A 26052-nucleotide genomic window follows, 5' to 3' on the forward strand; every position below is an offset into this window, starting at 1 on the left:
TTGACATTAAGCAGACTTTCTTCCACGTGTTCTACATCCAACAGTAATACAACATAGTAAAGCACAAGGCATATTAAAACATAGCCAGTTCTAAGCAGTCTGGATATTTCCTGTTATAGAAAAGAAGTAACCTGCCCACAGATTCACATTAACATACACGGTACATTAATATCAATCTCTGCTTCATACACCAGGTCAAGGGGCATGTGTACATACAGGCTGGCGTCCTTCAGCAAACTGACTCTCACGACAGCATCAGCGGGAGGTGTGGGACACACTTGACAATGAAAGAACAATCCTGGAGTTGTCTCGGGGGTCACAATCTGAAAGCTGAGGCCCCTGCACAGTGAAGCTGTTTGTAAAGCAAGTCAGGAGTCCCCTGGGAGACCCCAACACAGCATCACTCGCCACAAACCACCGTCTCTCCAAAAACAAGAACTGGAGAGAAAATGACGTGAAAGGTGGGTCACTGAACTCGGTAACACTGTTGAGTCCAGAACTGAGGCTGTCAGTTCATTTTTCTTGACTTTTGGACAGCTGACTTTAGAGTTCAAATATTTTACACAACATGAAATGAACAAAGGCAGGTGGCATGGTTGGCATCTGTGTGTGGCCACCCACAAGGACTGAGTGATGGACAAACTTGGGTGTAAAAGGGCCAGTAAGACGACTGCTTTTGTTTTAAAAAACCAACTTATCAGTTTATGCTCGTTGCCCACAGACTAGATTACCTACTTTTTATTTAAATTTTCATTATCTATTTGGCTGCGCGATGTCTTAGTTGTGCATGCAGGATCTTCAGTTGTGGCATGAGGGATCCACTTTCCTGACCAGGGCTCAAACACAGGCCCCTTGCATCGTGATCATGGAGTCTTAGCCACTGGACCACAAGGGAAGTCCCCAAAGTGCGTGCTTTTAACAGATCTCAAGCGACAGCTGACACTCTTCATCCATTAACGATATTCTATAAAACACGAATCCCACTCAAACTTTCTCGAGCAAGCTTCTTCACTGCTGCAAATGGAGACAAAAGACTCAGCTCCCCCCACACCTGTGTTCCCGTGCACTCCAGGCAGCCGCTCAGGACAGGTGGGCTCACGGCTCTGTCACCCAGGGACCAACATCAGGAGTGAGGGACAACCAAATGCCTCCGGCCCACCATCCCTCCGACACGGGGTGCCCACTGGCAGCAGCCAAGCGCACTCTGACCAACCTCAGGGGGACGATAGGTAACACCTAAGCTCGGTCAGTGTCCCGCAGGCCACGACGGGACGAGCAGAGTACAACGCTGGGACAGGAACCCTGCTGGGCCCCGTCTCCGGGGTCAGCAGGCTAGGTCTTGCTCCGCCGGAGGAGCGTGGCGGTGGGACTGGGGCCGCCCTGGAACTTGAGGCTCTGTAGGTTGACGTGGGCTCCGTGTCTGAGCAGAGTCTCCACTGTCTTGGCATGTCGGCCCCGGGCGGCCAGGTGCAGTGCGCTGAGGCCCTGCTCATCAGACAGGTCGAGCACGTCGGCACTGACCAGCTCCTCCACCACCTCCGAGTGCCCGCCGGCAGCGGCCAGGTGCAGCGCCGTCTGGCTGCGGGGGCCCCGGGCCAGCATGTTGGCCCGCTCCTCCACCAGCAGCTTGACGGTCGCCAGGTGTCCATTGCGGGCGGCCAGGTGCAGAGCGGTGCAGCCCTCTGCGGTCACCGCCTCTCTGCGGGCGCCCCGGTGCAGGAGCAGCCTGGCCGTGCTCGTGTGGCCCGTCTCCGCAGCCACATGCAGCGGCGTCTGGGCCAGCAGGTTGCACACGTTGACGTCAGAGTGTAGGTCAATGAGGACGCGGGCCACACGATAGTGCCCGCGCTGGGCAGCCAGGTGCAGGGGTGTCCTCCCGTCCAGCGTCTGGGCGTCCACACTCACTCCCGGCTGCTTGGCCAGCAGCTTGACGATGGGCAGGTGGCCCTGCCAGGCAGCATAGTGCAGCGGCACCCAGGCGTCCTTCCCCGGCAGGCCTGCATCCACGCCACGGCGCAGCAGGATCCTCACGACGCCCTCCTGGCCGTGCTGGCAGGCCACGTGCATGGGCGTCCGACCCTCGCAGTCTGCCTCGCGCACGGAGGCATTCTTCTCCAGCAGCAGCCGCATGCTGCCCTCGTCCCCATTCTGGGCTGCGAAGTGCAGGGCCGTCCACTGGTCCTCATCTGCAGCGTTGATACTGATCTTCCGGGCCAGCAGGAGCTCCACGATGCCCCGCACCCGCTTCTCCACGGCCACGTGCAGCGGGGTGGAGCCCCTCCTGTTGGTGAGGTTGGGGTTGGCGTTGTTGAGCAGCAGCCACTTGACACAGTCCTCCTGCCCGGCCTCCACGGCCAAGTGCAGCAGGCTGGCGCCCCCGTCCAGGACCAGGTCCACGTCCTGGGGCTGCAGGATCTTCATCAGCCTGCTGGTGTCCCCACTCATGATGGCGTCCACCAGCTTCTTCTTCTGGATGTCGGTGGTGCCAAGATCTGTGGGGAGAGCAGATGCAGGGGTCAGACAGGGCGGCTCCCGAGGTCTGGCCAGTGTCTGAATGTAGCTACGGTTTACCTGAAATCGCTAAAGTGTTTACCCATGCGGTTTAATTTAAGATCTAGTGGGGAGACCTCAGGCAAGTCAATGAATATCCCCAGGGTGCTCTTTCGTCAAATTGCAAAATGAAAATCATTCTAGCTATCCGATAAAGTTGTGATCAAATGAAGGATAGAAAATTCAGGCCCTTGCTGGTGCTCAGCAATGGCAGTGACTGCTAACAAGGGAGAGGGGGCGGTGAACACAGAGCAGGCAGGAGCCCCCGACCCACCGGAGAGCTGGCAGCTCCCACCCCGGGGCACCCCTCCAGGGTCAAGCAGCTGCCTGCAGCCCAACCTCCAAACGGTGCCTCTTGTCCCAGTACCACCACCTAGGAGGCTTTCTAGAAAAATCCTCCAAGGACTGAGGCTCTCACTTTAGAAGGACTGTTACTCATGATGTAAACATGTACATGCTTGATTGGCAGAAAAACCCCACTATGTTGTCTGGGGCTCTGATATGCATGAAACAAGACACCTTCATAGGAACCACGCTCAAGGGGCCTTGCACAGCAGTGGGGGGTGACGGGTGTACTAAGAAAACAGTAAACGCAGTTGGGACTGGGTGTTTCAGCACAGGCTCCTGAGACAGACCGGTGACTGATCTAAGCATGAACACGTCACCTGAGGGTATCAGACCCTGAGAAGAGAGCGTGCTAATGACTTTCTCCGTGGGAAACAGGTGCTTCTTTCTTTCCAACCTCAACGCTGACTGCTCACCTCCGATGCAGCCAGGCCTTCCCTACCTCTGCATCTTGCAAGATGTCTCCTTACCCAAAATGCTCTCTTTAATCCCAAACACACCACTCTAAAAATCCCGGGAGGTCCAAGGCATCTGGGCAAGGCCCTCATTCCAGGAGGAATTCCCGATTCCCCAGGAAGAGCAAACTCCCCTTTCTCCTGAGGGGAGGACCCTCCCCATGACCCTCTGGCCACCCCTGTACTTCAGCCCTATGCATGAACATCCGTTTTTTCCTCATGGAAAGCAAACCTCACACATTGTCCTCACCGGAGACGCTGTGAGGCCCTCATAGGAGGGCCCCCATGCCCCAGGGCCAGCAACTGGGACAGGGCAGGGGCAGGGAAAAGTGCCTTCCAGAAAGAAAACCCAAGGTGTATAGTCAGGACCAGGCAGTTATGACCTCCAATGACAGTGCACCCATCAACACACACAGGTCCAGGAAACGGGAGCCCACAAATAGGAAAGAATGGTAAGTGTACCCAGCGTTGCCTGAGAAAGGGGGTACAGGGCTGACATTACAAAAGAGAGAAAGGTCTCCAGGAAGAGGCGGTTCATCCGTTCACTGGACTACCTGGTACAATCCAATTTCTTCAACCTACACACCTGAGGCCAGTCCCTGCACGCGGTGTCGGCACAGGTGAGACCCTCCACACAGCCAGGGGCATGACCCACTCCCCTTACACCTAAGAGACACCCGCTCAGCCTGTGTGCACCCCCAATGTGCACTGACACCCAAACCCAATAAGCAAAGAGCTGCCGAAAACACAGAAGAACTACAGCTGGCTCAAGAAACAAGACGCCTGATGCTTTTCAGTTGCTCACACCCTGACTGGCCCCCCCCAAATGAAACCCATTATTTCCCAGTTGTGAGGGCCCCTGCTCACCACCCGTTGAAGGCTCCCGCTCGAAAGACAAGGACAGTGACCCTCGGGAGGAGAAGGCGGAATCCACAGAGGACACCCCCGAGAGCCTCTTGCCGCTGCTCGCCGATGGAAGTTTGGATTCGGAGGAGCTGCGGCTGAGCTCTTCCGGGCCCTCAAGGGTCTGGGAGATGCCGGAGTCCAGCTGGGACAGCAGCTCAGAGAGGCTGTAATCGTTATCGAAAGTGGGGGCAGATGCACGCTTCAGCGGGGTGGGCACGGGGGCCTGCGGAGACAAGCAGACAGAAGAGATGAGGCTCCGTCCGTGACCCGATGGGGCAGGATCAGGGGATCAGAGAACTTAACTCCTGTTCCCAGACGGTGCTGGTGCTAAAGAAAGTGAAAGTGTTAGTCACTCAGTCGTGTCCCACTCTTTGTGGTAAAGAACCCGCCTGCTAATGCAGAAGACCTAAGAGACATGGATTCAACCCCTGGGTCGGGAAGATCCCCTGGAGAAGGAAATGGCAACCCACTCCAGTATTCTTGCCTGGAGAATTCTATGGACAGAGGAGCCTGGCGGGTTACAGTCCATGGGGTTACTAAGAGTTGGACTCAACTGAAGCAACTTAGCATGCAGCACAGCACCCAAAGACTCCAGCAGGAGGACATCGTAAGACAAGATGGTGGGAACAGATGTCCATCACCATGCTGAGCCCCAGTGCACCACTATACAGACCGAAGGTGAATAAGCTGCAGGAAGTGAAGCCTGCATGCCAGGTGGGTCCACCCAGGACAGGTCACTGCTGACAGGAAACAGGAAGGAGATGGCCTCGGGTAGGGTCCTAACACCCTGAACCCTCTGTGGGGCCGTGCAAGGCTGACTTGGGGGCTGAGGGTGCACAGGTGAGGTGTGGGGCCCAGCCCTGGGGACAGCGCGGCGTTCCAGCTCAACCCGTGCTAACGGGCCCTTCACAGGCTCGGTCCTGACAGTGAGGAGAAAGGCAGGTCCTGGTGAGGGATCAGAGCCTGCGAGGGATTCACGACCCTTCCCCATATCCTCCGACCCAGCAGCCTGGTGCGCTGAGTCACACCCACGTGCTGGGCCGCTCTTTTCCTTATCGGGGGCCAGGTCCCCTCCACCGTCACTTTGCCCTCTGACCTGACACACACAGCCCTCATGCTCAGATAGCAGACACAACCATAAACGGTTACTTATCTGCTGGCCTTACACCCAGCCAGGGATGATAGCACCAGATAACACCTTATAAAGTCAGTTTATCAGCCTCCAATTTACAAGTCCTACTGCCTTAAAGGTATTTAGTTAGTTAGCATAGTTAGAATTTCTTACCACATCTTATATAACCTGTGGGGCGCTCGTAGAGGAAAAACATTTATGGGCAGTTAGAAAGGCGCCAATCCCCAACCTCGAGGTGCAGAAAGACACCCAGACCCCTGGAGCCCAGACCCCTCTCTCCAGTGTGGCCCAGCGGGGTCTTCAAGCAGCTCCCCTGGTTCAAACAGCATCCAACCCGGACTTCCCTGGAGGTCCAATAGTTAAGACTGTGCCCCTTCAATACAGGGGGTGCGGGTTCTGTCCCTGGTCAAGGAACTAAGATCCCACGTGTTGTGCAGTGCAGTCAGAACACACACACGCACACACTCACAGAGTATCCAGACGGCGGCTACTTAATGTCAGCCGTGGGCCCACACTGACCTTCCCTAGGCACAGACAGGAGGTGGGCACGGGATACTGTCAGGCAGGAAACCAATCTGGTGCCAGCACACCATGCACCTACCCCCGCCCTGGGACAGAACCCTGCGGCCGGCCCAAGCCTCAGAACCGGGCGAGTGGTCCAGGCTGGCAGGGCGTCTGCAGGAAGCAGAGACTCAATCCCTGAAGCTGATGTGGTGGAAACCAGGCCCGGGGAGGGTCCCCATTACCTCGGCCTCGGCATCAGGTGGGTCTCTCACATCTGGGTCTTGAGTCGTCTCTTTCACCTCCTCATCAGGTTTTTCGCACAGGTCTTCAGTTTCAGAAGTGATTTCTTTGGAGGGAAACACAGATGGGTGTGTCACTCAGACAAGGAATTAGCAAATGAGCTACTTAAGCATGTGGCCTTGGAGGGGACCAGTGCCTGCAGTGTTCAGTCTGACCGGTCAGTGCTGCCCACGCTGCTGGCCCCTGGCTGGGCTCACAGCGGACCCCCAGCACCCCCGTCAGCAACCAAAGGCAGGGTCCGGCCAGACTCTAGAAGGAGCCACCGTGTCCCTGTTTCCCCAAGAAGCTTTCGTCCAGGGAGCCCCGCTAGCCAGCCCAGCCAGAGCTCATACCCCAACGGCCAGGGCTGCCAACACCAGCCGAGAAAGCCCCCACCTCGTTCACACTCCTTTTCCTCATGTTTTAAACGTCATGATCAATTCCAGTGGCATCAGGATCACTCTCCTAACCAAAGGGCACAGCTATTCCCTGGGAACGAGGCCCCAAGAGAAATGCAAAGAAGGCCACAGGCCAGTGGTCACGCGGCCCCCAAAAGATGCACTACTATATCTGAACCCGGAACACCAGGCTCCTCGGGACAGCAGGCCGCAGCTGGAGGTGGACAGCTGGAGATGACCAAGTGGTTCCAGCCGCCCCTCCCTGGTCCTGGGAGCTGGAGGGCCACAGGCGGGGGCCCTGGGCGGGCACAGCCTGCAGGAGGCGGGCTCACTCTGGCACTCCTGTCTGTGGACAGCCTCCTCGTCCCGGCTGCCGCCTGTCCCCTTCCTGGTCATCAACTCCATTCCCTGGGATGACAGCATGAGCATCAGGCCAGCAGGGCTCCCGGAGCCCAGGGCGGGTGCTCACCTTGGAAGCTGGGCCGCTCCCGGGGGTCCCCGTGCCAGCAGCGCTGCATGAGGCGAAGGAGGCTCCTGCAGGCACGCGGCCGGGGTCTGCAGACAGGCGGCAGCTCTGGCCTGTGGCCCTTCACCACTTTCACCATGATGTGCAGGATGTTTTTCTCGTCTGCAAAGGGAAGGCGCGCAAGTCAGGGCAGCTCCCCGGAGTTGAGGTCGGATTTCTTATCTTCGGGAGGAGCGACGACGACCATGGGAAAGTTTGGGCGCCCGCCCGGGAGACACAGTATTATTTCCTCTTCAAAGCACAGAGGTTTCTGAAATCCTTAACCTTGCTGGACACACCTGTCCTCTATTCTCCAGATGTTGGAAACCACCTGTGATCTACCGAGGGGAATCACTCTCTTGTATCACAGAGATCTTTCTGTGCAGTGAACTCAAAGAAAAATCAAGTTCAAAGAAGAAAAATATCTAACGGGGCAGGTTCCAAAGGGGCCCAAACAGAGGAAAACTGAACCGTGGAGTCACACTGCCCAGCCCCCAAGTGGCCCATAGCTCCCTGCAGCAACGAAAAAGTCTTTCTGAATTCCTACCCCAAAGCACAGGTGCCTGCCGATGAGCCAGCCCCAGTGATGGTCACACATGAGCTGTGTAAATGGGGACCCTTCTCCTGCAATTCGTAATGTGGGGCCCCACCTGGCCTCCTTTCCAAGCCCCTTCAGAAGCAGGCACGGACCCCTCACAATCATCATCCTGGTCACAGAATGAAGGGCCCAAGGCGATCCTCAGGGCCCAGATTTCCTCAGCCTAAGACCACACCAGCCAGTAAGCAGGAGCTCAGGCTTCTGGTTCCCACCACACCCACGCCAGGGGACTCCCGAGATGCCGAGCCACAGGGGTGGAAAACTGGCCCAAAGTCCCCGATGGCTGCCAGGAGTCTGCTCTGATGTTTTGTCCCACTTTCCCATTAAATCTTCTGTAACAGCGAGCTCAGGTATCTACATGTTATCTCCACAATAACTCAGATTTCCAAAACCCAGCAGGTCCTCTGAATAAAATGTAAGTCACCTAAACACCTGGAAGGGTTTCTGCTGCCAAACACAGATGGAACAGGTTCATAAGCGGCCTCTGCACACCCTGGATGTCCCATCGACCAAGCGACAAAGCACAGGCACCTCAGCTCCCACGTTCCTTCCCATCGTGTGTCTGACCCCGGGGGCCATGTCCGGCAGATGGCTGTGGTCAAACGGGCACACGGCCACACTGAAAAGAACCCAGACCCTGGACCTCTGAGGAGGAGGCAGCGTCATGGAGACAGGGTAACAACTACGGACAAAATCCCACAAGGATCCTACTCTGCTTCTCAACCAGCAGACCTAGGGCTGCACACTGACTCTGATCTGCATTTTTAGAACTTTTTGGTCAAACCAGAAAAGATGAAGTAGCCCAGACAGGCTTGGAGAGGAAGAGGAAATCTTTTCCAGTAAACCAAGTCAAGGTACTGAAATCTCAAGGCCAGAAATCCACAAGGTGGGTGCCTGGTGGGTGGGGTGGGGGGAAGGCGGAAAGGCCCAGCTCTCAGGCCGGGTGGGCTGACCCAGGGACTCTGACCTGGGGGCACCCCTCTGCGGCAGCATCTACACAGTGATTCTGGAGACTGGCTGCCCCACAAGGAGAACACCCTTCACAAGACTGCACCATACACTTCAACACGGTTCTGGTAGTCATTTCTGTTAGACATGTATTTTACAACCAAAAATTTTTTTTAAAAAGCTAACTGGAAATAAGTACAACAGACAAACCCACAGAAACAGAAAACAGGTGAGTGGTGATCAGGAGCTGGGGGTAGGGGGTTGGGAATGACTTGCCTCACAACTCGGGGTCCAGGTGGTGATGATTGTACAACACTGTGAGCTTAATGCCACAATGTATAGCTTAAGTGATTAAAAATGGGAATTTTAGCAACTAAATGCTAATAAAAATTATTTTAAAACATTGTAATGGGAATTATATGCTATGTATATTATGTCACACAACACAGAAGAATGAGCTGATACCTAGAAAGATCCACTGACTGGACCCCATCAGATCTGTGTCTTTCCCTGTATGTGAACTGTATGGCAAGATCCCCTTCTTGGTATATGTGAAAGCCCGCAATGAGGTGGGGCGTGGGGCTCCCTGCTGACCTGCTGGGCTGGACAGAGCAGCCTCACCACCCCACCCGCCTGGACAGCCCACCAGCTCCACGACCCAGGGCAGCCCCCTCTGCGATTGGCAGGCCCGCTTTACACAGAGCACGCCCTTCACGGAGCCAGGAGAGACGGCTGCACCACCCCCGACACGTCCACTCACCTGCAAACGGCTTCTTCTGCGTGAGCACACCCCAGATCACGATGGCAAAGCTGCAAGGAGACGGGCATGTCTGCACGTCAGATTCTCAAACAAAGCCAGAGGCACCCCCCCGCCTCCCCTGACACTGCAATAAACTCAGGAAAACCACTCCCTCAACCAGAGTCTTCAAGAGACAGGGGGAGAGACAGAGAGAGAGAGAGAGAGAGAGAAGACAAGGAGGTATTTTTCATGAATTTTTTTAAATGGGCAAATACTCTTATGGTGGGACAAGGCATGCTGGAAGCTCAGATGTCAGACAACAGACAAAACTCCATCGACTGAACTGTTGGTCCAAACAGCAGGAAGGGGCCCCTGGGAGGGAGCCACCCTGTCCCTGGACCACCAGCTTGAGAGGAGAAGGGGACATCTGCTTCATTCACGTCGTGTTCTTGCAGACACGTCCACAAGATGCTGACTACAGCTCTAGGTGTCTTGAGTAACCTGCCCACTGATGTCATCCAAGTGCACGGAAAAGATGAGCAGGCAGCCAGCTGAAATTTCCACAGCCCTTTGTGCTGAGTAGGAGCTACATATACTTGTGTGGTAATATATATATAAATGGGCTTGGCCAAAAAGTTCATTTGGGTTTTTCTGTAACATCTTATGGAATACGTGAATGAACATTTCGGCCAACCATATAAATATACATAACATAAATGTGTATGTGCATATATTTTTATATATGTACACATATTTATCGATATATATAATACATACATATATACACACATATACATACATGTGTATACACACACACACATATCTATCTATATAATTGCTCTGGATATACCCCCCAAAGAGCTCAATCTGGTAAATTTAAAAAAAAAAAAAAAGAAGAAGAAGAGGTCCAAACTTGGGCTATCAGCCTGCATTGGGTTAACAGTACCTGTTTAGAGAGGCACAAAAAGTCCTCAGTGAAAATGAAGTGAAATCTGCCAGTTCAAAAACTGAAACTCTGAATGAAGAGAGAATCTTGTTCTCCCCGAACCCTACGAGCCGGGCCCAGCGCCCCCTGTACTGCTCGCCCACAGACGGACAGGGAGAAGTCCAGCAGAGCGCAGACGGGGCGGCTGTGGTCAAACCCGTTGGCCGGGACTCCAGGCGGCGGCGATGACAAAGGCAGGGCTTGGGGTGACATTCATCCGTGTGGACAAGAACCACAATGACAGGCTGAAGTGCCACTCGCACCTGCCCGCCTGCTTTTCTTCTTCGAGAGGTCTGAGGGATTAAGACCATGACAAGTTGGGAAAGGATGCCACCACGTGATTCCTGATTGTTCTCTGGCTCGGAAATCCCCGATGCTGGCTTGTGAACATCCTCTAAGTGTCCATGTGCCTGTCACAGGTCAGTGATGCTAGGAAGGGTAAGTTCTGAGCCAGACGGACTAGATTTGGGAGCCTGAATTCACATGCAGATAGCCACACAGACCACCGAAAGCAGGCTCTCTCAACAGTCAAGTGAGAAAGCCCACCTTTTCTGCAAACACCAAAGCTCTCACCAGGCGAGAACTGCCCATCCGTTACGTAACCGGCTGACTGACACCAGCCATTCACGACCTCCACCCTGGGCGGCATCACCCACAGCAGAGAAGTTCCTCTTGTAAGAAAGTTCTGGGGTTGGGACTTGCCTAACAGTCCCTGGTTAAGACCCTGGACTCCCCATGCAGGGGGCATGGGTCCGATCCCTGGTCAGGGAACTAAGACCCCCACATGCTGCCCAGCGCAGCAAAGAAAGAAGGAAAAAGAAAGTTCTGGGGTGGCTTGTGCCCACCGACTAAAAGCCCTCTCATCTGGACTGAACCTCTTCTCTGACGGTGCCCGGGAGCCCTTGGGAAAGCCCCCTGCAAACCCGAGGAATGGAGGTGCAGAGCCGGGGGCTCCACACCTGTCACCCACCTGTACACGTCATGCTTGGTGTCGAAGAGCCGGCTCTTCTCCCGGATGCGCTCTGGAGGGAGGTAGGCGATGGTGCCGAACAGGCCGTCCATGCTGAGGTCATGCGAGTGGGACAGCCCGTTGCACTTGGCCAGCCCGAAGTCGGAAATCTAGAACAGAGTGGCGAGGAAGGGGCTGGTCAGGTTTGGCTGACAGCGTGCCGAGCGAGGCAGCCCGGCTGCCGCTTGAGGATGTTTATCATCAAGTCCCTTCAGCAGTGTTGGGGGGCGCGGTCCCCCGGTCTGGCTGTGCAGGCCCCTTCACTAGTCAGGATCAGAGTTCTCACGTCAACTGCGCTCCCCGAGTAGGTGGGACGGCCCAGTCGGTCAGGGAAGAACCAAGCCTGAAGACATTAAGAGCTTGATGGACTGGGAAAAGATTACACGATCAGGAAGGAATTCACTGGGAGAGGGAACTGAAGAATTACAGCTTGTCTGTGGGGCGTTGCGTCTGCCCTGTCGCACAAAGGGAGGAAGCGGCCCTCCGTTTTCAGGTGTTGGGGCAAAGCAGTTATGCAATCTCGCAGCTGGGGAAGCAGGCAAGTGGCGGCATGTCCTTTAAAGGGAAATATGTTTTCAGAAGCCCTTTAAAGCAAGCAGAACACACGCGGCCAATCTGTCCTCCACGCGGAACGTTCTGGGGACAGACACTGGCTGGCCGCAAACACACAGCATCCCAGCTTCCCGTGACTGGCTCGTACATGGCAGAGCCCTCCAGTCCAAGGACACCTGTTCCCAGGGACTCGGCTCTCACACCCCCTCTGCCTCCTCGGCTCCAGGGACAAAGGCGCCCACCCTGAAGGTCTGGGGAAGCCACAGAGGGGAAGTCACTGCAGGGACCCACCACCCTCCAGCCCCCCACCCTGGCTGTCAATCAGAGCCCTTGGTGGTGTTAAACGCCTCTTGCAGTTAAGCCACACTTGCTGGCCGTTTCCTTTATAAATTCTCCTCTGAGGCTCATGGATTTTTCTAAGCCTTCTAATTAATTCTGGGCTCCTCCTCAAACACACCTCTGGAGTGATCGGAAATGCGGCTGAGTCAGGCCTTTAGTTCTGGGCTCACCTGCCCACAAGGTGAGCCAGGGGCCTGGTGTCATCACCATTGAGCAAGGGAAGTTCATGACTGGGGACCCAGTCCTCACATCTGCAGGGGGTGGGGTGTGGTGACGGAAAGAAAGCCTGAAAGACTGGACCTGGGCCCCTATTTCTGCGGCCAGGCTGTGCCGGCGTGGGCGTGGGTCCATGCGAAGAAGGCCAATCTGGCCATTCCTGGGCACCCGGCAGCTGTCCGTTCTCTGGCCTCCAAAACACTTTCCGCTCTGGAGAGCAAAGCGCCAGCTCCCCACAACAGACTCATCTCCCAACCCTGCAGCTCGGGACCGAGGAGACAGCAACACAAGGAAACAGCTGGATGAGTGGAAAGTGTCAGGACCAGACTCTCAGAAGTGTGCTGGCTGCCCTTTCTTTTTATTTCTGCTGTTTTCAGGTACAGCCAGCTGCGTCATGATATACGGGGTGAAAAGAAAATAAGCATAATTCTATGTGAAAGCCCTGGCACCAAAATCAAACTCAGGAATGAGAACCCAGTGATGCCCACTGACCCTCCGGCCCACCAGACTTCTCCACCTGACCTTTCTCATCTCCCCGTCTGTCCCCAGGTTCCTGAAGAGAGGGACAGTGTGGCAATCCCGGTGACCAGCAAGTGTCTATAACTCACAAATGAATTCACGCTTAGTGTCCACCTTGGTACTGCCCGGAGCCAGTGTTCACACAGGCCCTGAGACACAGCCCTTCCCCTGCCGGACCCAGCCGGACGAGACTAACAGAGATTAACTGAGGGCAGCGCCAGGGCAGCACCATCTTGGGGAGAAGGCCATTGTGGGCCACAGAGGACAGGACCCTGGGGGTCCCCCTGAATACAGTCTGGGGTGAGCAACCTGGGCCTCAAGTGTAGCCTGAGGTTTTAAATGAGTTATTTCATTATGAAATTGAAATGGGTTTACTGCTTATACTGAAATTAATATTTTAGTAGTGACACTTCATATACTTAATATCAAGTATTCATTTAATATTAAGCATCTTGAATACACATTCCAAAACATAGTGGTTGCTGTAAAATTTTCAGTTCCAATCCTATCTATGGACATAAATGTAGTCTGGAAGGATCAAGGGAAGGGGATGGAGTGACAACTTATCATCTTATTTTAAGACTGCAGATTCCAGTTATATTGCTGCAAATAACCATCAACTAAGAACTGCCCAGAAATCCAGCAGATGACTTAGAACCTCAGACCAAGCTCCCACTGAGCCATTCCTGAGGATGAAAGAAATGCAGCCCGTAAGTACATTTTCTGCTGGTCTGGGACTGTGCGTGGTGACTGCCGCCCTGCTTGAGAAGGGCGTCAGGGAGAAGTCTGTTCCTGACCTCTCCAGGGAAGTGAGGTGGTGCCCTGGCCGAGTCCTCAAAGTGGCAACATCCCCTCCCCACCTCCAGGTCCCCAGTGACAAGCCACACAGTCCTTTACGGAATGTTCACCCACTTCCTAAAACTGTCACAAAGCGCCAGGCCTGCCAAGCCAGGGGCTGCCAAGCGGAGGAAGAAGAAAGCGGAGGGAGAAAGTGCTCAAACTGAGGAGCCTCAGAGCCGACGCAGAAACACAGAGACCACAGGGACACCAGCCCCAGGTGCCACCCTGCTGGGCGAGTGTTCGGTCCTCCTGTGTGCCCAGCATCGGGACCATCCCTGGGTGAAGATGGAACGGTACGGACAGAACAGAGGGACTGTGTCCTGGCTAATCCAACTCCCACGGGCCAGGCGCGGGGACCCCCCAACAACAGGGCCATCACCCCACCCACCACTGGCAGAGCGCGGGAGGGCTGTGCTGCTGAGGAGGGTGCTGGGAGGAAGGTCACCGTGGTCCTACAGGGCGTGGCCTCCTGCCCCAAACGCGGCTATCAGCAGAGCAACCTGCACCGTGGGAAGGGAATAGGCTGAAATGCAAGCCCTGCCTGGCCCACTGTGGTCCATGATGCTGAAAAGACAGCTCTGAAGGCCGGGCTGTGCCCACTGGGGACCCCCTGAGAGAGGCGCATTCTATTCCAGCGATGGCTCAGCAACCCTCCCACACCCTGTATCCTAATCCGACTATGCCTGTTTCCCCTGCCCCTAAAACCCAGAACTTTCCATGACTTCCTCCACCAAAAGGCTATTGCGTGTGTTGCCCCAATCCTGACTGGCCCCTCTGGAGACCAGCCCCATCAGGGACACCCCACCCTGAGCTGTTCTGTGTGCCCCCACTCCTGACTGGTCCTCTCTGGAGACCAGTCCCATCCAGGGACATCCCACCCTGAGCTGGAGTTACAGTGTCTCCTCACTGCAGCCCAGGGGCTGCCTGGACACCTACCACCACTACCCACTCCACCCCCGCATGACAGAGCGTGCCACCCATTATGTCTGTGAGCATCCCATGAGTGGCAGCGGGTTGGCTGAGGGAACAAGTGCTCCAGGGCCCCCGAACCTGGCTCTAACCTCTGCTCAACCATGTACAGTGGGACAACACCAGCCCTTGACTCAACCCTCCAAGCCCCAGCTTGGCAGGAGCCACCGTCCACTTGGTACTTCCCCTGGGAGAGGCGGCAGCTCCTGCAGGTAGGGTCCTCTGCACACAGCGGGGACCTGTCCTCACCTCCCTGTTCTTGCGCATATTCAAGTTTGTGATCCAAGCTCCCACACGGATTGAGTGCCCGTGGACCCCAGGCTTGCAGTCACAACCCTGTAACATTCATGGGGGGCAGAGGGTCCACACGTGACACCAGCACCCCAACTAGGAGGAAGCAGGACTGCAGGGGAGTGAGACCTGGGCAGACCAGGAACCACCCACCTGAAGTCTGTTTTCTCAATTCCCTGCTTCACTTTAGCAGGAGCATACTTCCAATTTCTGCTAAAATCTGATCATTGAGCGACACCTCCTTAGGGACACATTGTAACTAAATGTCTGATGTGAAAACTGATTTCCCTACCCGCCACAGGTGGACTTGGCCTGAGTTCTGTGCCTGTTGCAGAGTTAGGATGTGGGGGTGGGTGCAGTGTGCAGGGGTCCAGCCGTCCTTCCAAGGGTGAGTGAGGATGCCAAGGAGCCAGAGGGGACCCAGGCCATGGCGTGCGGGTTTTCCCACCCACTTGCCTTCGTAAGGCATGGGGAGACCGTGGTGGCTGGGTGAGCCCTAGGACCCAGGTCACCTCATGCCCTCCATGGACAGAGATCTTCAAAGAAATGCAAACCTGACCACACTAACAATGGCCAATTCCAGCAGGCGGCCCCTGGTTTTTAGTTATACCTCATGCTTTTCTGCTTTATAAACTTACCCAAAGATCAGAACTAACAGGCCTTGAGTGAAGACAACAGGAGTCCCTCCAGGGCTTCTCTCTATGACACCCCGAGACTCCCATCAATCACCCCAGGAACCACCAACGGGAAACACAGCCCCACCCAGCCTCACACAGAGACAGCCAATCCGTGGCTCACTTTCTAACCTGATTTTGTCAGATGGCCAATAAGCCCGGACTCCTAGAGTCCTGATCCAGAATGGGGGGCAGGGTGACCTGTGTTCCTAAGAGCCCATTTTCCAGTTACACCATCTGTGGCATTTGGACCGGCCACACCCGACAAGAGTGGGGGTCCTGATGCTGAGAGAGCCTCTGCTTCGAGTTCTTTCCTGCAGGAGAACCACCTCCCCTACCCCACCCCCAGAGCACCCAGCCCACCTTGACATGGTAGTGGGCGTCCAGCAGGATGTTGGCGGGCTTGAGGTCCAGGTGCAGAAGCGGCGGGGTCATGCAGTGCAGGAAGTTCATGCCCACGGCTGTCTCATGGATGATGCGGAAGCGCAGGTCCCAGGGCAGCGGCTCAGAGGCCAGCAGCTTCTCCAGGGAGCCAGTCTCCATGTACTCCATGACCAGGCCCACAGGCTCCCGGCAGATGCCGTACACGGGCAGGATGTAACGGAACTTGGCCATCTCCATCTTCTTGGCTTCTTCCAGAAGTTCCATGCGCTCCCTGGAAAAGTTCAAAGACATGAGGAACATGGCGGGCAGCGGTCGCCTGGCCACAAACACGGACACCGCGGCCAGGAGACAATCAGCTCCATACGGCTGACCAAACTGCTAAAACGCACATACACATATGTACAAATGCATGGATGTGTGTGCACACATACACACAGGGCTCACTTTAGTGTCAAATACAGTGAGTCCCCTACATACAAGAGAGTTCCTTTTGAGAGCGTGTTCGTAAGTCCAACAAAGTGAGCCTAGGTACCCAACTAACACAATCGGCTATATAGTACCATACTGTCATAGGTTTATAATACTTTCAGAAATAATATATTAAAAAACAAACACAGCTGAGAAAGAAAACATTTTTTAACCTTACAGTATAGGACCTTGAAAGCTCCAGTATACCGCACCACAGCTGGCACACGGGGGCACATTCACGTCTTTGAAAGTTGGTAACTTATTTGTATGTAGGGGGCTTACTATAATAAAATTCTGGGCCCTCCGATGCCTTCAGTTCCATGGTTATTCAAACACATCTACATGTTTTGGGGTTATTAGAGGTGAAAACAGAGACTGATCATGATCTGAAAACGCTCAGGCAGCCCTGAGCCAGTGCAGGCTCTGGGCTTCAGATGGGGCAGCTGATGCTGACAAACCCTTCTCCTGGGATGACAGAAGGGACGTTCAGGTTAAAAGCTGTAATGAACTGTCCACCCAAAGAGCTCAGTCCCCTCCCTTCTTTGCGAAGCCCATCACTCCAGCTGGCCTCATCATTCCTGACCGCAACCCCACACTGAAATTCACAGAGCACTGGTCTCAAGCAGGGTCTGCAGAGACCACTATCCAAAAGCCCCCTTGTCTTTAAAGCCACTGTAGCAAACTACATGTAACACAGTATTTATAACTGTGACCATTCACAAGTGTGCAATTCATAGGCATCAATATCCATTCACGAGGTTGTATAATCAACACTACTCTCTCCACCTAAACTCTGTCATCATCCCAACAAAAACCGACAAAAACCTCTGTGCCCACCCCAAGAGGAACCCTCCTCCCAGCCCCCAACCTCTTTTCCACTTTCCAGGACCTCTATGGACTTCACATAAGTGGAATCATATAATACCTGTCCTTTAGTAATTTGCTTATTTCACTCATCATATTTTCCCAGTTCACCCAAGTTGGAGCACACACCAGAACGTCACTCTCCTCAGAGCTGAGTAACATTCCATTGTAGGAACCGACATGCTATGTTTATCTGCTCATCTGCCGATGGGCACTTGGATGGTCTGCACCTTTCAGTTACTGGGACTGTATATTTATACACACAGGTGGTTCAAGTCCCCGCTTCTACCTCTTGGATACACTCTGAGAAGGAGAGTTGCCTGGTCATGTGGTATTTCTAGGTCTAACCTTTTGAGAAACTGCCGAACTGCTGTCCACGGCCAGCTCCTATTTTGTAAAGGAGCTCTGACTGGCTGGGAGGCTTGCCCATCCATTCATGTCCCGGGGGCCGGGCAGCCTCCACACTCAAGGCAGAGATGCGTGGCCACAGCCCAGACTCCGTGGGCTGCAGAGCCTGAAAGATTCGCTCTCTCCTGTCACAGAAAGTCGGCCAACCCCGCTCTACGTCACTTCCCGGTGCAGCCCACGGCCTTACAGCCTAGCGCCCAGGGCCTCGGTCACGGTCAGTGTGACGGGTCAAAGTCTCAGGGTGCATTCAGGAGAAGAGGCTGAGGCGCAAGAGGACAGCGTCTGGCCACCTCAGAAAGGACCCAGGAGCTGGCTAAAATGCAGATTCCTCAGCCCTGCTCCTGGAGAATGGGCTCCGGGTGGGTGCCAGGAACCTGTTTTCTCGGAAGTTCTTAAGGGACAGTTCAGAAGCCCATAGCCCACGGGGCGCTGGGAACTGAGGCAGGAAGTGGCGCAAGAGGTCACAGGGACCACCCCCCTCAGAAGGCAGACTCCCACACCAGCCACCAGCCCAGCCAGACCCAGGATGGCTCGTTCCCACCGCAGGGGCTCTTCTGGAGTCTGCGCGCACAGGCCCAGCCCGCCTGCACCTGGTCCCGCTCCTCAGCCTGCTGGAGAATCAGAAACCACCGAGAAAAACGAGTCTGTTTCTCACTGACCAGCCTCCTCTCTGTGACCACAGCTCACTCCCAGGCTCCTGTCACAGGTACAAGAGCACTTCCCAGGGTGGGGCCGCCAGCAAGGAGGGGCCGGGACACGCTGACACCGGCTCTGCCTCTGCCCTCGGCGGGCTCGGCTGGACAGCATCTCAGCACTTCTGCCCCCCTGTCCAGCCCCTGCATTTGGGAGCGGAGCCCCCCGCCCCGTGAACACTCACCAAGGTGGGCGTCTCAGGGAGAGGATCTCTGGGTGTAGACCAGTGGTTCTCACCCAGGGGCAACTCTGCCTCCGGGGACGCTGGGCACTGCCTGGAGACACCTGGGTTGTCACAGCTGGGGGCTGCTGGCATCCAGCGGGGAGAAGCCAGGCGCACCGCCCGCCCCCTACCCTGCAGTGCGCAGGACGGCCCCCAAGGCCAAGACTCATCAGCCCCCAACGCCAAGGGTTAAGCCTGACAACCCCCACCACAGAGCTAATGCATTTTTAGCCAAATTTAAAATAAACCACTACAGCCTGGAATCGCCCACTTCAGTACTCCCAGCATTTGCTTTAATTTTAATCTGTATCCAATTAAAATTCATTTATTGACATGTATTTACTGCACATCCTCTACATCAGTTAGAACTGATGACAAGAGACTTTTCTCCCTGCCTTCAGGGTATTTACCTTCTAGGGGAGATGGAAAATTACCCCCAAAAAAGAGGTGTCATTGAAAAATCCGAGATCTTTGAAGGGAAAGAACAGGGACTTGGGAGGTTTAAGAAAGGGGGTCCCTAACTTGGGTGGGCAGAGGGCAGGCAGTGAGGAGGTCACAAGCCCACTTCTACAGGGGGCCTCAGACTAGGAACCATGGGAGCAGAGGGGCTACACACACTCAGGGTGGGTGACACACCCAGGGAGGTCACCGGGACCCTGGCTGCCAGAGTAGAGGGGGAGGAAGCTGGTCGACGTGGGGCTCATTTCTGAATGAGAATCATTCAGGCTTGGTGACTGGATGTGAAGAGGGAGGGAACAAGGATGGCCCTAGAATGCTACTGGGAATCACTAGGCGGCTCCCCACTCAGGGAAGCAGCAGGAGGTGGGAGGTGAGAGGGGTTGGGGTAGGCTAGTTCTCAACAGGTTCAAGGAGCAAGAGAACCCCACTGGCCTCAAACACAAGTGTGACAGGTATCAGGAGTAAATAAAGACAACAAAAAATAAATAAAGACTACAAAACAAAACTGAGCTAACTGGCCTCAGTTAGATGCACTTCCTTAGCACTCTGGTTAAAGAGCCAATGAATGGACAGCGGGATGCCCACAAGAGCCCCTGTGGGGGCCCCAGGCTGGGCTGAGCCTGGGTTTAGATGCCTGGCCCCAGCCAGCCCCTCCCTGCAGCCACAAAGCTCACTGGGCTCCAGGAAGACCTGCAGACAGACCCCAGCCCTGTACCCAACCTCGAGGGACATCTATACCAGAAAAGGGCTGAATCAAGCATCATTTAAAGTAAAGGTAGTAAAGGACAGGGAAGCCTGATGTGCTGCAGTCCATGGGGGTCACAAAGAGTTGGACACGACTTAGCAATCGAACAACAACACAAATCTCTTAAGGATGGGAAACGCCACCCTTGGCCCATCTCCTTCTTCCTCCTCCAGGAAGACCTCAAGTCACTTACACTAACCAGTTCAAGCACCCTCCTCTGACACTCACTACCCAGTGGTGAGGATTAGCACTGGGGCCACTTCTGTTCCCTACTGAGGAATCAGTTTTGTGACTTGTCTGGTCCTCCTGCCTTCCTTCATATTCTTTCAAAGTGATTGGTGTGCCACCGCTCCCCACCAGCATAAGTCCAGCATGCAACGCTCACGTGGTCCTCACATATGTTTGGCCATGGGATGGACAGAGACACACTTCCACCGGGAGTCCCCCCAGGCCTGCAGGCTTCCAGGCATTGCTGGTTCCAGAGTTTACAGGCCAGTCACTCAGGGACATTCTGCGAGCCAGCCCCAGCCCTCCCCCCCACCCCCCCACCCCCCCACCGCCAGCCTGACAACAGTCAAGGAGGTTGTCAATTACACTGAGGCTGAAGGTCTTATGAAGAGCGGCTCTGTGCCTCTCAGCAAAAGCATTTGCTTCCATTTGCCCAAAGGGCTGAATACGTAAGACCCAGGTGACTTCTGATGGCTGAGATGTTAGGCTCAGAGGAGCCGCTGGCAGCAGATCACTCACCACCCAACCAGCCGAGGTCAGCAGGTTCCCGGCTCTCTCCCCTGCCCCAGGCCCTTTCCACCAAACTGAGACCCCCCCCACCCCCCCCACCCCCCCCCCCCCCCCCCGTTAACTTTACTTTATTTAGTGGGGGCGGCCCTGCAGCTGTCTGCTCCATAAAGTTGACTATGGCTGGACTGTTTGAAGACAGCCTGTTTTGTACCCTTTCGGGAAGCAACACCAGGCAGGCTTTGGGACTGACACAGGTCAGTGTGACCACTGACCACACGTCTCAGGACAGTTGGAGGAGGAAGGTGGGCTATCCCGGAAATGAAGTCTGCGTTTCCAGGGACAAGTCACCTTCTCCGTGACAGCTCAACCAGAAACGCCTTAAAGCCGAGGACCCTACCCTGGCTGTACCCACCAGAGAGGGGAAAGGGGTTCCAGGACCGCGCAGCAGGGAGATCAAGGGAACCTGGAAGGAGACCCTCACACGGACCTGGGGCGGGCTGGCCGAGCCCCGTAACCACCCTCACTGTTCAGGTTCAGGAGACACAAGAGGTGTCCATCCCATTTATCCTCTAGGCCGCTCTTCACTGGGCCTCTGGTACCCTGCCAGGACCCCCCACCCTACCCCACTCCTGGCAGTATCAGCAGTTCAATAAGTCAGGGCTGCGCTGGGCTGGGTCCTTTCCGGGAGCTGTTGGAAAAGACAGGAAAGTGCTTCTTACACAGGATGAAACCACCACTGTGTTTTCGTCAATTTAAATGCACTTTTCCTCGAAGCAGTGTTTCCAGTTTATGCTGATGACAACACACAAAGGATGGAGATTGGATATTGTGATGGCTGCTATTACTTAAGGACCAGGAGAGATTGTCAAACTGGTCCCAGAGCCCAGGTGCAAGAACAGGCCAGGGGCCTAAAGGTGCCTAGACTCCTCACCATCAAATCCCATTCCACCCAGCGACGGGTGAAGCTCCAGCCACTAGAGTCCACTGACATCAGTCTTCATTAAATCCCAAAATGGTGATGTGCTAAAAGCGTGTCTACAATTAGGATAATTCAGTAGGGCTGGTATCATGTTTCTCTTCTATAATCATTTCAATCACATCTTTCTCCCATTTGGGGAAGGGTTCCTGTCTCCCAGCAGGAATGGGGGAAAGCACCCCCGCCCCACCCCCTCTGAATACCAAGCTGGGGTCCGATTTGTTAACGACACTTAGGTCAGTATATTTAGGTCAGTACAATTTTTCTTCTGGCTGAAACCCACTTCCCCCACCCCAGAGAAGTTGTGGGGTGGGGAGAGATGAGAAATCTCACCAGACTGATCATTCTTTTCTTTCTTTTGATATTTATTTGACAGTGTGGGGTCTCAGTTGAGGCATGAGGGATCTTTTGTTGCAGCCTGAGCTGAGCTGCCTTTCGGCTCCTCGGATCTCAGTTCCCTGCATCAGGAGTCTCGGCCACTGGATCACCAGGGAAGTCCCAAACTGATTATTTCCAAAGGACCTTTTTTTTGGAGAAGCCGTGGGGATCTCCTCCAATCTCAGGCAGAAATTCCAAAGACATCCAACCATACCTGGAAACAAGTACCTTAGAGGGAGGAGGGGAGAAAATGGGTCTTGGGACTCAGCCTTCTGAAAAAGGAGCAGCAGGAAACTGCGGGCAGAGGAAGAAGGGTGGAGGTGCAGGGAAGGGCATCTGGTAACAAAGAGCTCCTCAGAGAGAGCGAGCTGGGAAGCACCTTTGGGAAGAGGCAGAGGGAGCACCGTTTAATCATTCCCGAGTCTCCCAGCCAGGCTTCCTTTCTGTGCACCAACGCAGTTACGTTCCCAGGGAGCCTGCAAGGGGTTCCCACACTGCTATTTTTAAAACTGACAAGAACCGGGCTTGTCGGACTGTCGGCTCTGTATGTACAAACCTGGGGTTTGCTCAGGCTCGCCCCAACGAGCCTTGGCCAATCACCCAGCAGCTGCTGGTGCTCAGCTATCCTGGGCTTCCTCTTAGCCAGGGGTGGGGGCCAGAGGAATGGGCCTGCAGGGCTAGTTCTCATCTAAATGGGAATGCCCACCTGCCCCCCCACGACTAAGCTCTACCCGAAACCTCTAGATCCCCTAATGAGGGTCAGCCGGGGGGCCACACATCTGAGCTACCAGATGTCCCCATGAGAGGAGGGGGTGCAGAAGAAGGGGGCATCAGTTCTCCCAGGTACCCCTTGGAAACTACCTGGCAGGTGATCCTCTGCCTGCTTCGAACTTCAAGGGGTGTCTGGGACCAGGCCCTTGGTCTTTCTCACAGAGAAATACCTGCTCACATGGTCTGGGGCAGCCTGCTGCTCTGAGAAGCCTGGCTCCTGAGGGGCCAGGAGACCCCAGACTCCCTAGAGGGAGAAGCAGCTGATGAAAATGAGCCCGCACCTGTACCTGCAGTGGGTCCCTATGTAACCAGTGGAAGAGGCCCTCGGAAGGAAAAGGTCAGGCCCTTGTGGAAGGGTTGAGAAGTACCACCCTAAAAACAGGTGAGACAAGACTTGGCCAGGAGGGGCATGGGGCTGGGGGCTGCACCCAGGAACCTCAGTCAAATCAACTGCCCGCTCCAGGAAACATCTTGCAAACAGGAGGGTCAAGATGGTGTGCAGCTCATCAAAACAGCATGGAACCAACCTGTGGAAATCTGGCAGGACACTCCACCATTCCAAGATAGGGATGAAAGTCTGCTTCCTCTGCACCACTGAGGGAGGGGCATGAACTCCGAATGAGAATCTCAAACCCAAACCATCAATAATTAACCCTGAAGAGTTTTCTTTACAAACAGCAGGGATTTGACCATCTTCTCAATCAGAGGAATCCACTGCTAAAGCAGAAGCCAGCCTGCTCCACTCAGCCTGGCAAAGCACAAGAGGTGAATTCTTCCTGCTGGGCAATGCTGACCTCGACCCAGCTGCCCAGCACATGCCTCCACATGCCTATTTCAGGCAGGGCAGGAAAGCCTTCCAGTTACAGGACAAAATATTTTTCAACCAGGCCATGCAAGATCCTAAGTGGCCTGCCTCACGTGGAGAAACCCGACCGCCAACTGGGCCACCCAAGAAACAAGGGGTTGGACGCTGGAAATAACAGATCCTAGGGAGGGCTGATGAGTCAGCCTGGGGACCTGCTTGTTTACTCTGCTCTTCCAACACAATAAGGTGATGTTAAAAGCCTTCGCTGATGAAGAAAACTCGGCCGGAAGACTCCAGCAGACAAATAAATGCCCCCGAGAGCGTAAAAATATCTACACAGCGGCAAGAGTCTTACCTTTCAGGATCTAACTATTGGCTGGCATTCAAAGTGGTTCAGATTTCATCAAAATAACCACAGTGCCCTTCCCAGACTGAAAAGCTCCCAGGATCCGAGGCGCAGCTTCTCAGGCAGCTCACCTTTGAGCTGGTGATATTTCCATGACACTTGTCACCACTCTACTGAAATTTGAGGCTTAGAGCAAAAAAATCACCAATAGCTCTGCTGCATAATCTCTTAGGCCAGGATGAAAATGCAAAGCCACTGGATGTCCAGGGCTTCCTCCTATCTAGGACCACGGGCTGTGGCAGCACCAACTGTGATTCTGAGTATCTCAGTCCAGGGAACACACATGGCCACCCTGGAAATGAGCACTGCCACCACTGGGGAGGAGGGGGATGGGGGGTGGAGGGGGAGGGGAGCTAGAGTTTGTAGGCCCCATCACTCAATAAGCCGAGGATTAGAAACCAGGTCTCTGAAATAGCAAAGGAGTCACCTTTCTAGTCTGTGTCTGTTCAGGGCTGACTATAGAGACAGCTCTCCAAGAACCCACCTGTCAATGCAGGAGACCAAAGAAACACTGGGTTCGAGCCCTGAGTGGGGAAGATGCCCTGGAGTAAGAAATGACACCCCATTCCAGTATTCTTGCCTGGGAAGTTCCATGGACAGAGGAGTCTGGCGGACTATAGTCCGTGGGGTTGCTAAGAGCCGGACACAACTGAGCAACAAGCATTGCATGGCATGTCTCCATACAAGACACAAATGCCAGACAACTCCCATGTTGAATGCAAACTTCACCAAAGGATACGTAATTTAGACGCACTCAGTTAAAGCTTATAAATTATTAAAATGCAACTATAAACAGTGAACAACCCCCAGTCAAAAAGAGCTGCTTTTCAAGAATCCCACCTCCCTCTCCCCTAAAATTACACAGAGACCATAATCCACCGACTGAATTTAACTGGGGCAGCTCTGGTCCCTTCCAACTGTCTTTATTTGAGCGCCCCTGTTACCTAGGGACAAGCAGATGTCTTCCCAGCTTTGGATGGGGAAACCCGGGTCTAGGAGGGCGCCGTGGCCTGGCCACAAAGCGGGTAAGTGCAAGGCCGCTCCCCAGAGGCTTGGCCTGGAAATGAAATCTGCCTAAAAGAAAGTGTGCGACCAGAGAGCGCTGAGTATTGTTAACAGGGCTCCCGGGCCGCCTGCCGGACCCCACCGCCAGGCCCAAGCCAGGTAGCGCCGACTCTCAAGTGCTAGGGCGCCGAGGAAGCCTGGCCAAGCCAAATCCAGGGTTTCCGACCGAAATAATTACAGTCTTACACCAATTTGTGCTCCAAAGTAAATTACTAAGTAAGTCGAAGGGAGACTAACTCACTCACAAAGCCCAGATCCCCACACGGCAATTTTTCTAAGCCGGGCGCAAACCGCAGCGCCAGGGTGGGACCTGGGCGGACCGGACGCGCCACCGAGGGTCGGAGACGCAAGGCGAGCCCGGGACCCTGAAAATCCGGGGTTCACCGGAAGCCGGGTAACAATACAAGGCATTTAACAACTCCTTAGGCGAACGCAGCTACCCGAGGTTCTCCCGTAGGAGCCGCATTCCGGGACCCCGGCGGGAGCAAATAGACCCGGAGCTCGCCAAGCCGCCCCCCGCGTCCCTCCCACCAGGCCAGCGGCGCCGACCCCGCCGGGGGCTCACGGCCTCTCCCGGCGCTGGGTTTTCCTGCCGAGGCTGCTCCGGAGGCCATTCGGGTGGAGAGAACGGGAACGCCCGGAACCCAGGCTCCCCACCGCCCGCCCAGCGCCGCCGCCCCGGCCCGGGCCGCTGACCTGTCGTCGACGTGCAGGCTCGGCGAGCACTTGATGGCGAGCCACGTCTTCCAGTGGACGTGGCGCACCTTGTACACCTGTCCGAAGCCGCCCGAGCCGACTTTCTCCCAGCCCGCGAACTCGCCCGCGTCGAAGGTGCGCAGCAGCCCCAGGGCCCACGGGCCCCGGCTCTCGCCCTCCATCGCGCGCGTCCAGCCGCCGCCCCGCGCCGCCGCGGCCG

The 26052-nt window shown here is 55.0% G+C and overlaps 1 protein-coding gene across 1 annotated transcript; it reads right to left on the reverse strand.

Moving 5' to 3' along the window:
* On the reverse strand, positions 1-26052 carry RIPK4 (receptor interacting serine/threonine kinase 4). Its single transcript, XM_065943257.1, has 8 exons — positions 25833-26052; positions 16117-16408; positions 11315-11463; positions 9381-9430; positions 7039-7197; positions 6135-6238; positions 4218-4479; positions 1-2492 (listed from the first exon to the last, which is right to left on the reverse strand). The coding sequence occupies exons 1-8, from the start codon at positions 26012-26014 to the stop codon at positions 1333-1335; spliced, it is 2358 nt and encodes a 785-aa protein (XP_065799329.1). The 5' UTR covers positions 26015-26052; the 3' UTR covers positions 1-1332.

Source organism: Muntiacus reevesi, chromosome 8 (genome assembly GCF_963930625.1).
Source record: "Muntiacus reevesi chromosome 8, mMunRee1.1, whole genome shotgun sequence".
NCBI lineage: Eukaryota > Metazoa > Chordata > Mammalia > Artiodactyla > Cervidae > Muntiacus > Muntiacus reevesi.